The following is a 13,098-nucleotide window of genomic DNA, read 5'->3' on the forward strand; positions in this document are numbered from 1 at the left end:
CCAGAGAATTTTCCATCAATTCCCTCCCTTCACTCACTCCTTTGTAACCACCAGGAAATTCTCCCTTTGTCTCTTAGACATCACCCTCAAACTCTCCCATTCACCTGTGCCGCTTTCAGTTCCCATGGAGAACATCAGCCTCTGCAGCAAGCCTGCAAAGACCTGCCTCCCTCAGTCTCATGATCGATCCTCTGCTCAAAAGGCTCTGACTTTCCATCTCACTCAGAATAAAAGTCGAGTTCCTATAAAGGTCAAGCTCTGCATCATCTAGCCAGCCTGCCACCTCCCTAACTCTCCCGCCTCGGCTCGTGCCACTCCCTCCTCCCTCCTCCGTCCTGCTCACACCCTTGCCGGAGTTTTCTGTCTGGAATTCTCTCTCCTCTCCTCGAGGGTCTTTCTCAATGTCACCTTCCGTTAACCCCCCACCCGCCCCTCCCAAGTAAAACTGTAAACTTCCAACTCCCCATCCTCTAGCACACTTTCTTTTTAACTCATTTTATTAACTAATATTCCCAAGGTAAGTTCTACAAATGCAAGAATTTTTTTGTTCACTGCTGTATCCCCAAGGCCAACAAGGTGCGAGTTATCTGACAAGAGTCGAGTACCTATTTGTAAATGAATCAAAGTGTCCTTCATTTAAAAGGTATTTGCTGGACACCAGGCCCGGGTCGAGTCTGTTAAAGTCAAAATAAATAAGACGCTGTCCCTGCCTTCAATGCACGAGATGGAGAACCGCACCACAAACAAAAATGTGCAACGCAGGGCTGCAAAGCCGCGGGAATGAGGGCCCCGGCTTCGCCCTTCTGGGACCAGTTCAGGGGCCCACCGGCGCGAATTCCCCGGGCACCTCCTCCCCATTCCTGCGACGGGCGGGGCCCACTCGCCCCCCAAGCCTGAGAGGCTACCCATCCTGAGGAGCAGCTTCCGGCCTCCTCCATCCCGCCAGACACAGGATTTAATGAAGCAAATTTAAGCGTCTGCTCTTCAACCTCCACCCCTCTCCTCTGTCCTGCGGGCCACTCCCCGCAGCGCGCCGGGAATGAGCCCGCGGGAAGCGAAGCGCCCTCTCCACCGCCAGCGCCCCACTTCCGCGGTCCCCACCTGCTCCCGGAGTTCCCTTCGGCGCCCGCCTGCGCGTGCGCGCGCCGACCCGCGTGCGTCCGGGCGGGGCTGGCCGCGCCGCAGAGGACGGCCACGCCCTAGCGCAGAGCTGGCTTCCGATTGGCTGCCGTTCGCTCGCACGAGCCAACTTGGGGACGCCCGCGACTGAGCTCCTAAAGCCGCGGCCGGACGAGTCAGGCGCCGCTTCTCCCCGCTCCGCCGCCTCCGCTAGCTCCCCGCCGTCGCTGCAGCTCACCCCGCCGGCATGTCTCAGGTAGGACGCGAGCCCGGCAGCGAAAGTGCCGCGGGGCGGGGAGCGGGGGCACCATCCCGCAGGCAGAACCCTGAAAGGGCGCTCTCCCCGGCCCGCTCCTCCTCCTGGACCCTGCCCAGCCCTGACTCTGGACCGAGCGCCTCGTGAGCGCAACTTCCCGACTTGGGGCGCCCGGCGCCGCTGTCCACCCGCCACCGCTGGGGAGTTGCCCATCGAGTGGACTTCGCGGCGAAGCAGGGATAGGGGTCGGAGGCCAGGGTCCGAGGTAGAACGGTGCACGGATTGAAGGAGCGGGGGGACCGAGTCCCCTGCCCGGAAGGCCCGGGAGAGTAAGGGCGCCGTGCGGAATGGGGAAGCCGGGGGCGGTGGCTGGGAGCCTGGAGGTCAGGAGAAGTAGGGGCCGCGTGTCCGGCGTGCGCCGGGGAGAGGTGACCCGGGGGCCTTTCCCTCCCTTGAATGTGGCCGCTCTTCCGAGGCCGAGCTGTGCTGGGCGACCTTTGGCTCCTCCCTTCGCTCTCCTGTCCGGCACTGGGACAGAGGTTCCCGACCCCAAGGGAAGGGCGCCAACGGACTCAGGCCCCTGACCCTGCCGTACTCATATCCTGTCCCCTTCTGAGCTGCGTCGGGCACCTGTGCTACCCCTGTCGCAGGTCAGGGCTTCCCTGGGACCCCAGCCGTTCCCCAGCGCGACTCGGCAGTGGCCAGGCCGTTGGCCACGGTGCTTTTCCTGCCGAGTGCGCTCCCACTGCAGGCAGGCGCAGCCTGTCTCCTTCACTGTATTTCCAGTACCTGGCATCTGGCATAGAGCGAGCTCCCTTAACATAGTTGTTGATCGAATAAGTGAACCTGTGCACATCCCTTCTTTGTTTTGCTGAATCTTTCTAGCTGCCCCGTTGTAGAGAAGAGGGGAGACTTGAGGGAGTGCTGCCTTTGCAACTCCTCCCTTCCCATTACTGAGCTGTATTCAGCCCTCTCCTCTCCCTGGCATTTAGGCTGAGTTTGACAAAGCTGCTGAGGAGGTTAAGCACCTCAAGACCAAGCCAGCAGACGATGAGATGCTGTTCATCTACAGCCGCTACAAACAAGCAACTGTGGGTGACGTAAATACAGGTATGCTGAGGTGAGGTTGGGCAGGTCCCTGTTCATCGATGCTGACTCAGCAGAACTCTTACTCTGGGAACCTCACTAAAAACCGCTGGAGGTCCTACTCTTTGGGTGGGGCATGGTAATTTTTCATGATGTTCCTGGGGTTTAAGCTGGAAGAGGTTCCCCAGCGATCCTGTTCCTGAATCAGGTTTACAGACCCTGCACTGTTCTTGGTAGCTCAGGTAGCAGAATTCAAATCTTAGACTTTACTGATTATCAAGAGCATTTCCCATTCACTTGGGAGGAAGTGGAGGCCCCCAGCTTAGAAGGGACTTGCTCCAAACTCTCAGCTGAGTAGTAGCTTTGTTGAAACACACTGCTTCCACCCTAGATGGGCAAGATCAAAGCTCAGAGCACTTGGCAGTGGTCCAAGCCTAAATCAGGAGCAGAGAGGCAGTTGGCTTCCAGGGGCAGGTCAGAAACATTGCTGCTAAAATATTTCCTGGTGACCATACCCTGTTGAAAAATCTTGGTGCAGATTTTGAGGCCATAGTTTGAACTACCACATTCTATAATACTGCCTTTCCTGCCTTGACCAGTTTTCATTCTGCCCCCAAAGTCCCTGAAACTCAGGTGTATACTGACGCAACAGCACTATTTAGTCCATGCAAGAACTCAGAGGTGGTTGCCATGGCACCACACAAGGAGGTCACCACCTCCCCTCCCTGTTCAGGAGGGTGAGCATGGCCCCCAATTCCACTGCAGTTGAGTTGATGGGTAGAGCAGGTGGGCTGGCTGCCAGCCAGCTGGATTCAGAAGTGCCCAGAGGTAAGGATGTGGTGCAATACCAAATCAAACTTGGGTCCACCCAGAGGGCTGAGTTGAGAAAGGTCTTATGGAGAAGATGAGTTTTATGCTGGGTTTATAAACTCTGTATCCTCCTGGGAAGGGGAAGGAGAGATGAAGTGGGGGTGACCAGAGGGGCTGAGCTACTCCTCTGCCAAGCAGTATTTTCACAGGGACTGGCCCTACCCCATGTTCATATGAGAATAGGTAGACTGGCTTGGGAATCAATCACTTTCCGATCAGGAAGGTATCAGCACACTCTAGGGCTTCACGTCCAATACAGTAGCCACTAGCCACATGTGGTTATCTAAATTTAAACTGAAAATAGTTCAAATTAACTAAAATCAAAACTTTGGTCTTCAGTTGCACAAGCCACTATTCAGGAGCTCAGTTTCCACAAGTAACAAGTAGCCCCTGAATTGGACAGTGCAAATGTACAGCATTTCCATCATCACAAAAGGGCTGTTGGGGTGTGCCATTCTAGGATTTGTTTGATGACTGCAAGTGCAGTTTCTCCCAGGTATCCCTGGGAATGCTTCCCTGAAAGCACTTAGGAAGACATGTGTTCCTCTGGCACAGTGGTCCAGGCTGTGGGCACTGTGTTTGCTCCCCTTGGCTTTGTTCTCAGCATGGCAGGGGAACAGGTCAGCAGGGAAGTAGTGAGTGTGTTTCCCAAGTGCAACTGATAACAAGTCTGTAAGCATAAAATCATAGTACAGCTTAAAGAAATCTTGCCCTCAGGAAAATCTCCCACAAATCAACAAGAAATAGACTAACAATTTGGTAGAAAAATGGGGCAAGGATATGAACATACAGTTCACAAAAAAGGACACAGAAAACTGAAAACAATAATGCATGAGACAGAGAAATGGGGTGGGAGGGGAACTTTATAGTATTCCCCTTTAGAGCATTTGGATTTTAAGCCATGTGCATGGAATATAGTAGTGCTTGTTTTTTGTTTTTGTTGTGTGTTTTTAAGAGTGGATTTTAGAAGGAGAAGTTTGGGAGTTATTTAACTTAGAAGACAACTGTTCAACTAATGAGAACAGTTTTCCTCTTATTTTCTCTAGATTTTAAGTTTGGATTTCTGTATACTGTTCTTGGTCCATTTAACTTCATAGCAGAGTGTAGAAGGATAGGTGTAATAAAAGTTGGCTTTCTTGGTAAGAAGGTTGATGAAGTTTTCCATTAGAACTTGAAGCAGATCTAATGTCTTTCCTTCTCTCATTGAAGAACGGCCTGGGATGTTGGACCTCAAAGGCAAGGCCAAGTGGGATGCCTGGAATGAGCTGAAAGGTAACTGTTCTCATCCCTTTCCCTCATTTGTGCCTCCCAGTAATGAAATACTCTTGATTATGGAGTGCAGGGGGAGAGGAGAGAAAACAAAATGGGTGAGGCACAGGCTGGGAACCAGCTTGACCTGTGTCAGAATGGAAAAAAACTGGGCCACCTACTTTTTCTCCTAATGCGATTAATGTCTTTTCCAAAAGCACCATCTCCAAGCAGTGGTATCATCTGGAGAGGAGGGACAGGGACCAGGCTACTGAGAAACAGATTGGAAGTTGATATAGTTGGCGAGAGCTTTATGTATATTCAGAATAAGGGCTGGTTTCCTGCCCACACCTCCTCTCCCCCACAAGGCCAGGCAGTGACCCCATAGCCCAAGCAGCCCTCCCCAGTTTCCTTCCAGCCAGAAAGGCACAAAAAATAAAGGAATGAGCTAATGCATGGCAAGCTTCTGGCACTCATAAGCTCAGTGAATGGAGCTATTATATGCTAAGCAACAGCAGCCAAGAAGTGTCCCAGCTCCGACTTAATCACGTGCCACCTGCAGCAGCAAGACCTAAAAGTTGGCACTAAAGTGCCTGCCAGCTTTTTTGTTCTTGCAGCTAGTTTCTGAATAAGCTCTCTGTCTTCCTGCAAAAGAGAAACACTTGAATTCAAAAAGGGCCAGAATACAATAAAAACACTCCTAGGATTTGCAAGTAACTGGAACAGGAATGCCTATCCAACTGTCCATTTTCATTGGGCATTTCCATACCATCGTTGGGCCCCAGGCTCTCTCTAGTGCTTCATACGTGCTCTGATTCCCAGCAGGTATCTCTCCCTTACTGTGGAATTCAGGAAACTAGATGTTACTGTCTCTGAGGAATATAAGTCAGTGTCTCTTACACAGCAGCAAGAAAGCAAAAATTGGTCTCATTCCCTCCAAGAGCCAGCTGCTTTTGCTCAGAGTTCTCAAAACTTTTTTCGTAGCTTCTCTCTGGGGAGAAAGGGGTGCCTGGCTTTGCTGTTTCACTGCCACCTTAACAGCTCTGGGAGTTAAGAGCCCAACAGAGGAATACTTGATAGGTCAAAGCCAGTCGCAAGTCAGCAGGACCAGTAAAGCCACCGTGGCTCCCCATGTTGGGCTCTTCTGCCTGTCTAGAGGGCCCTACCTTTCTCCCGAGGCTGAGGCTAATCACTCATTCACAATAGTGGGGACACAATACCAGCAGGCCATTGGCAGGCCTCAGGACAGCCACACACATGTTGGTTCAGCGCTTTATGGAGCAGCGCTGTGAGCTAGGCTTCTCGAGTTCTTCAAGTAAGATCCAGGTGCCGGAGGTGTAGGTGAGAAACTGAGCCTCAGAACATTAAACCAAGGCTGTCTGGGGCTCTGAGGCTGCTGCTCACCTACCAAGCTGCCTCTCTGACAAACAATCTGTTGATTCCTTACAGGAACGTCCAAGGAAGACGCCATGAAAGCTTACATCAACAAAGTAGAAGAACTGAAGAAAAAATATGGCATATAGGGACTGGGTTTGGCTGCCAGCCATGCATGTTATCTAAGCTGATAATCATGCCTTGTTTTTCTAATTCCACAGATGAAGTGAAATAATGACGTTAACCCCTTCCTGAACACTGTCCAGGATACCACTCTAACAGATTAAGGAGTGGAAATGGTTACTCACCTTGCTGAGTAGTTTTTATCTATAGATCAATTAAAACTGCATTTGGTACTTTAAGTCTTTTGTCTGGTTTCTTGAAATAATTTACTGTGTTCCAATCAATATCACTTCCTTTTTCTAAAGATCTCATCTGGAAGTGTTTGAGCTCTGACCCCTGTCCTCTGCTGGGACTGTGAGGCAGGTGGACAGGCCTGGAGTGCGCTCACCTCCAGTGGAGAGGGGAAGGGCTATAGGAGTGGCCTTTCCCACTTCTCCCTTCTGATTCCAGCCACTCACATCAGACAGGCTGGCAGAGACTTCAGTCTGCAGGTACTTAAGCTCCCTCTCAGGAGCATCGCTGCCTCCTGCTCCGAGGAAGGCAGGGTTGACAGGTGTTTGAGGTTTGTCTCAGGTCCATCCAGCCCACAGTTTCAGAGCAAATGAGCAAGGGATGAAATGTGCGCCTGCTGTGGGCATCCCAGAGGCCATGGAAGCTTGGCCACAGGCAGCTGGGCAGGCAGAAATGAGCAGGGGAAGGGAGATCAGGACTGGGGGAGGGGAGGGCGAAGGGTTAGGCTGCAGAGAGAGACTAGAGTTGAACCCTGGAAGATGTAGGTTGTGGAAAAGTAAAAAAGAGGAAGAAGAGACAGCTCAGCTGTCAGACCCTCCTTTCCAGATGTTCCCCTTCAGTCACTTGCACAGTCCTGCAGGGAGATAAGAATTTTCCCATTTTGCAGGTGAGGATATTGAGGATGAAAGGAATTAAGGGGAAGCTGTCTGTGGCCAGGTAGGAGTCAGTTCTCTCTAACGCCCATGCCCTGTCTTAGACATAGTTCAGCCTCATCCCAGAAGAACAGTGAGGTCTGAGTGTTAGAGTGACTTGCTCAAGGTCACTGAGCTAGTGAATAAACTAAGACCCAGCATTCAAGTGCAGATCTCTGGTTCAGAGGCCTGCACCCCCAGGTTCTCTCAGGCATGACCAGTGGCTGTAGTGGGAGAAACGGCAAGGAGGGCAACCCGTGTGGCTGTAGTGGGTGTACCTTCCATGTCAAATGTAAAGCACAGAATTTGACCGGAGGTGGTGGGGTGCCACTGGGGAGTATGGGTCAACAGCTGTTGAGAACAGCGGTTCTTCCAGCCTGGCCCAGGGTGACGGGAAGGTTGCTCCAATAAAACAACAGGGTCAAGGTCCAAAACCCCAACATGTGGCCCAAGTGAGGTGACTTCCCAAATAGCAGTTTCGTTTATGAGGGAGATAGTCTTTCCTGGCGCTGATGTGACTCAGGGCTGGCAGGAAGCCTACAGTCCTCTTCTTCCACCTCACAGGCATCTATGAGCACCACAGGAGGCAGAAGGGAGCCATGGCTACTCACCTGTAACCATACCTGGATCATCTTTCTTCAGTTACTGGCTGTTTCAGGAGTGAACCAAAGGAAAAACAGCCTAAAATAAAGTCGAAGTCAAGGTTTCTTGTCCTAACAGACCTGGCTCCAGGTACCTGGCACACCTCCCCAGAGGGTAGAGCATAAAATGAGATTATGAGCATTATATGAGGTTATGTGAGAAGCTCCTTGCACAGGGCCAATGTTCTGTGCGTGGCACTTGAGCAGGAATTTTTCTCCCACTAGCTTTCAAATCAACTCTTTCCTGACAACATCGGAGTCAAGGATCGAGTCCAGGAGCAAATTATCATTCCTTTGGTAACACTGGAGAGGGTGTGGACAGAGAAGCACCTGCCCGGCATCCTGCCCTGTTTCTGGCCTGTGGAAGGCAGCTGGGGCCTGGCAGACATGTGCTCAGGGACCATGTCACTGCCTCGCTTCAGGACAGAATCAGGAAGAACACTTCCTTCTGCCTAAGGAAGCCCTGGTAAGGACAGTGCTGTCTGGTACTTGGCAGCAACACTGCTAAGATCCTATCATGACCACTCAGTAGTTCTGTGGACTTGAGAACCACTGTGGGAGTGGAAAGGCTTAGATCCTGGGCCCATCTGCCCACCTCTGACATGGCCTCTAATTAAAGGCCATCATTTGCTGAGAATCTGAAGGGCCAGGCTCCCACTCAGTTTCTTTGATTTGGTTCTCGATTTAATCCTGCGAGGCCTGGGGGTGGCACTAGGTCTAGTAATATGAGTGGATCCAAACTCAAGAGTTTTCTGGTCAGAAAGACCTTGCTCGCCCCCTTCCATCACGTTCCCTCTAGTGATCACTGGCTGCCACTCAATTCTGTTCCACCACTGCCAGTCAGATGACAAGTGTGACCCCATCCCACTGGGCTAGCGTAAGATGCAGCAAAGTCCTCGCCTGCTGTGAAGAGTGACTTGGGAAAGCAAGCCATGTCTGCTTTCCTGGAGCGGGGCCAGAAAAGCTGTACTGAGTACCAACGGTGCGTCTGAGGCTTGGCCAGCTTTGGGAGGGGCCCTCCCTACTCACTGTAAAGCCGTGGGAGGGGCCCTCCCTACTCACTGTAAAGCTGTGGTACCAGTTCCTCAAAAAGTAATGCTGCATGGTGTTCTGAGAATACACTCCCAGCAGCCTCGGGGCTGGGCCTGCTCTCAGGGCTTCTGCAGATGTCCATGCACAGCCCAGGGGTGTGTCAGACGGTGTTATTTGGGAACAAATGAAGCAATGGGGGCAGAGTAGGGCACAGTCTTCACCCTCTCCTGTATGAGACACCCACAACATCCCCGTGGTACTGTTTAAGCCAATCTGGCTCTGGTGACAGGCTTACCTGTGAAGCCCACTTCAGCCTCTCAGGTGCTAAATCACTATCTTGGAGCCACACTTCATGTGGACAATGGGCTGGTAAGTTGGGTAAAGTGCTTAGCACAATACCTAGCAAACAGCAGCTGGCCAGCAGCCTGGGGGGCTTTCCCAGCATCCTCATGCTCTGCTTCCCTCCCCACCGTGGGCACAAGTCCTGCCCTGAGGCATGAAATGCTGCTCCCCACCTTGGCAGTGCTCCAATAATTCCAGGGTCAACCGTGCAAGTAAGAGATTTTCCCAGGATGTTCCCACACCAAAGTAGTTCCTAGGTCCCAAAGCCTGGGAATCAGCTCCATAGATTAGGGACCAGTCAGCTTGTGGGATATGAAACAACCACTGATTGCAGGCCAGAGGCCCTGCCCACTGCCCAGGGTACAGAGACGTGGAACGAGTTATGTCACCTCTGAAAGCCTTGCTTTCTTCGTGTAAAAGGCTGAACAAGAAGGTCATGTGTCCAGTGTAGATAAGGAAAGCCTCAGGATGGGGGGGAGGAGGCCCTGGGGGTGGCTGGCTTGGCGGAAGTCAGGCTGGGAAGTTATGTGGGGGTGGTTTAAGCAGCCAGATGATTAAAGATATTTAGAATTCAGTTACAGGTGTTTGAAGTTGGAGATGAGTCAAGAGAAGTGTCCAGGGAGGCAGGCAGTAGTGAAGCTGTGCCTCTGGGACCTGGGTCAGGGTAAGACAACACCTCTGCCCTTGGCCACTCCCAGGGAAGAGGAGCTTAGAACTTTCTCTCTTTCAAAAGGACTTGGGGTAACTAAGAACAGGCCAATAAGTAAGCAAAGCCGCTTCAGGATAGATAACTCAGGGGCTATCCTTGTCCTGAGGTACAAATCGCAAGGAAGTGCCTGGAGAGCCCTCTGGGCACTACCCCCTGCTTTGCAACACCTCCCTGCCTTGGATACAGCTCAGTTTTTGCAAGACTGGGAATTGGTAGACCCACAGTTTTGTCTTGTGATTTGATTTTTGGTAAGTATCTTTGCTAAGCAATGAATAAACATGAGTCTCCGCTGCAAATATTTTCCTTTTTCTGTAGCTGTAAAGATAGCCCCATAAAGCTTTTCCAGGGAAATTGGTGAGATGTCAAACATAACACAGGACTCTGCACTTGAAGGGAGGGGGTCAGTGATCTCAAGTAACCTAAGGGTGCGACTTGTGAGGCCCCCAAATACCCTGCTATAGTGGGTTGAGTTGTGTCCCCCAAAAAGATATGTCTGAGTCCTAAGGCCCCACACACACCATACCTGTGGATGTGATCTTAATTGGAAATAGGATCTTTGCTGATGTAATTAACATAAAATATCTCAAAATAAAATCATTCTGAATTTAAGATGGACCCTAATCTGTATGTCCTTATCAGAGAAAGGAGGGGTAGACTTGAGACACAGAGACACACAGCGAAAAAGGCCAGGTGAAGGTGGGGGCAGAGATCAGACTTGAACAGCAACAGGCCAAGGAAGGCCAAGGGCTCCTGGCAACAGCAGAAGCTACGAGAGAGGCATAGAATGGATTCTCCCTCAGTCCCCAGAAGGAACCAACCCTGCTGACACCCTGAAGCTGGACTCCTGGCACCCACAATTGTGGGAGAATAAATGTCTGTTGCTTTAAGTTACGCAGTTGATGTGATTTGCTGTGGCAGCACTAGGAAAGGAATATGCCTGCTGCCCCCCGTTACATATGTAACACCATTGCCTGGAGGGCTTTGTTGTGCATAATTGATTAGGTTCATGCCTGTTGGACACCAGGGGCCTTAAAGGTACAGGAATTAGCACAGCTTTGGTTGAAATCATAAATAAGCTAGAGCTCGGGTTGCTGCCAATGTGTCCACACTCAGAAATCAACCAGCAGCTCCAGGGCATCAGCATCCAGTTGGAGTAGAGCTGTGGGGGGGGGGGGGGGGGGAGGGAGAGAGAGAGGGGGAGAGAGAGATGGAGGGAGAGGGAGGGAGAGGGTGAGCAGCCCTGGCCGGTGTGGTTCAATTGATTGGAGTGTCATCCAGTACACTGAAAAGTCGTGGGTTCCATTCCTGGTCAGGTCATATGCTTAGACTCGGGGTTGGATTCCTAGTCGGGGCATGTGAGGGTGGCAGCCAATCGATGTTTCACTCTCACATTGATGTTTTTCGCTCTCTCTCTCCCTCTCCCTTCCTCTCTCTAAAATCAATGAAAGCATGTCCTCAGGTGAAGATTAAAATTTAAAAAAAATTTTAAAGAAAGAGAAAGGAAGAGAGAGAGAGAGAGAGAGAAAGAGGGAGAGAACCAGCCCCAGCCAGGGGGCTCAGTTGGTTGGAGCATCATCCTGGGCACCAAAAAGTTTTGGGGTTTGATTCCTAGTCAGGGCACATACCACGGTTGCCAGTTCAATCCCCGGTTGGGGCACGGATGGGAGGCAAACAATCACTCTCTCTCTCTCTCTCCCTAAAATCAATAAACATATCCTTGAGTGAGAGAAAGAAAGAAGGAAAGAAAGAAAGAAAGAAAGAAAGAAGGAAGGAAGGAAGGAAGGAAGGAAGGAAGGAAGGAAGGAAGGAAGGAAGGAAGGAAGGAAGGAAGGAAGGGAAAGAGGGGACTGCAAAATAGAAGGGGACTGGAGGGGCAGATGACCTGGGCCCTTAACACAGCTTTGCCTAAGCATGGCCTGAGGATGCTGTCAATTCATCACTCAGCATGATATGTTGGGCTTTGCAGACAGATTTGAATTTGAATCACAGCATGGCCACTTTTGTTCTTTGTGACCTTGAGCAAGTTTCTTATTCTCTCTGAGTATCAAATATTTTGTCTATAAAGTAGGGATAATCTCTACATTGCACAACTGAGTGAGGATTTAATGAATGTCTAATACACACAAAAGAAAAATGAATGCATAATGGCTCTTATTAATCAACAAAATAGCCTGAATGAATAAAGAATGAATTGATTTTTTTAGGGCTTTAAGACTGAAAAGGTGCTGGTTAGGTAGCCCAGACTTCCCCAAGCTTAAATTGTATACTTTCATTACTGTATGCTTGGACTAGCGCCCCTTCTTCTGAAGAATAATTTTCCCTCTCCTATTCTTGGGGGTTAGCCCATCACAGCCCTATTGTATAGTAGAGATGATTTTTACTGAGGGTTCCAGCATGAATATCCTAGGGAAGGCTTCTGGTCAAGATAGCAGCATAGGTAAATTTGGTACTCAACCCACAACCACATCAAAAATACAACTAAAAAAAACAAACAAAAAAGACAACTAAACTACAGAACAACCATCATTCAGAATTGTCAGAAATCTAGCTGAATGGAAGTCCTACAATTAAGAATATAAAGAAGAAGCCACATAGAGACTGGCAGGAGGGGCAGAGATGCAGAATGGGCTGGTCCCAAACCCATGTGTGGCTGTTAAAAATCGAGATAGATATCTCGGCTTTGGAGATCCTCCCTGAAAAGCGAGGGGTCCCAGCCTCACAACAGGCCCCCCAACCTAGGATTCCAGTGCCAGGGAGAGAAGTCCCCATTACTTCTGGCTGTAAAAACCAGCAGGGATTTGGGCTGAGGGAGACTGAGGGCTGCTGGAGTCCCAGGCAGTTACTCTTACAGGGCCCATGCACAGACTTACTAGGATTCACTCCCTCTGAGTTCCAGTTCTGGGGTGGCAGCTGGAAAGTCACCAGAGACACACAGGGAGGAATTGAAGTGTCTGGCATCAGGGTGAGACCTGGAGGGGCAGCTTCCTCTCAGATAGAAGTGATAGCAGAGGCCATTGTTCATTTTCTGAGCCCTGACAGGCAGGTGCCATATCTGAGTCTCCATTGACCTGGCTGTCACTGTTCACCCTGCCCTGGTGATCCTGAGACTCTGCACCACCAACATGCTGGCCCACCCAAGCTGTTTCCAGTGCCTTTTCCATATGAATGGCCTGCCTTGGCTCATGTTTGAGACTTTCCTAAGATATCTCAAACATATAGATTCTGGCCTCAGCATGCCATGTACTTCTCGCTAAGTGGCCCCAGGCCCAGCACTAGTGGCAGCTGGTCTTGGTTCACAGCTTGGACTCTCCTGGGCACCTCCATGCCCAGCACAATTAGCAGCCACCTGCAGATTGCTCTGCAGCTCACGCCAGG

The 13,098-nt window shown here is 50.8% G+C and overlaps 2 protein-coding genes across 3 annotated transcripts in view; one reads left to right on the forward strand and one right to left on the reverse strand.

Annotated features, from left to right (window-relative positions):
- C8H2orf76 (chromosome 8 C2orf76 homolog) overlaps positions 1-1,153 on the reverse strand; it is a 49,557-nt gene extending 48,404 nt beyond the window's left edge. For both annotated transcript variants that reach the window (XM_087819903.1, XM_087819902.1), the window contains exon 1: positions 1,102-1,153. The gene's annotated coding sequence lies outside the window, so the exon portion shown is untranslated. The remainder of the gene's footprint in view (positions 1-1,101) is intronic.
- Positions 1,154-1,283: 130 nt separating this feature from the next.
- Positions 1,284-6,315, forward strand: DBI (diazepam binding inhibitor, acyl-CoA binding protein). The gene is made up of 4 exons (XM_016209802.2): positions 1,284-1,375; positions 2,368-2,485; positions 4,541-4,603; positions 6,029-6,315. Exons 1-4 carry the CDS (start codon positions 1,367-1,369, stop codon positions 6,100-6,102), a joined length of 264 nt encoding a protein of 87 aa, XP_016065288.1. The 5' UTR covers positions 1,284-1,366; the 3' UTR covers positions 6,103-6,315.
- The last annotated feature ends 6,783 nt before the right edge of the window (positions 6,316-13,098 follow it).

Source organism: Miniopterus natalensis, chromosome 8 (assembly GCF_054644295.1).
Source record: "Miniopterus natalensis isolate mMinNat1 chromosome 8, mMinNat1.hap1, whole genome shotgun sequence".
Taxonomy (NCBI): domain Eukaryota; kingdom Metazoa; phylum Chordata; class Mammalia; order Chiroptera; family Miniopteridae; genus Miniopterus; species Miniopterus natalensis.

Coding starts and splice junctions, on each gene's coding strand:
- DBI (XM_016209802.2), top strand. Junction 2,486..4,540: donor TGTGGGTGACGTAAATACAG/GTATGCTGAGGT, acceptor CTCTCATTGAAG/AACGGCCTGGGATGTTGGAC. Junction 4,604..6,028: donor TGCCTGGAATGAGCTGAAAG/GTAACTGTTCTC, acceptor GATTCCTTACAG/GAACGTCCAAGGAAGACGCC.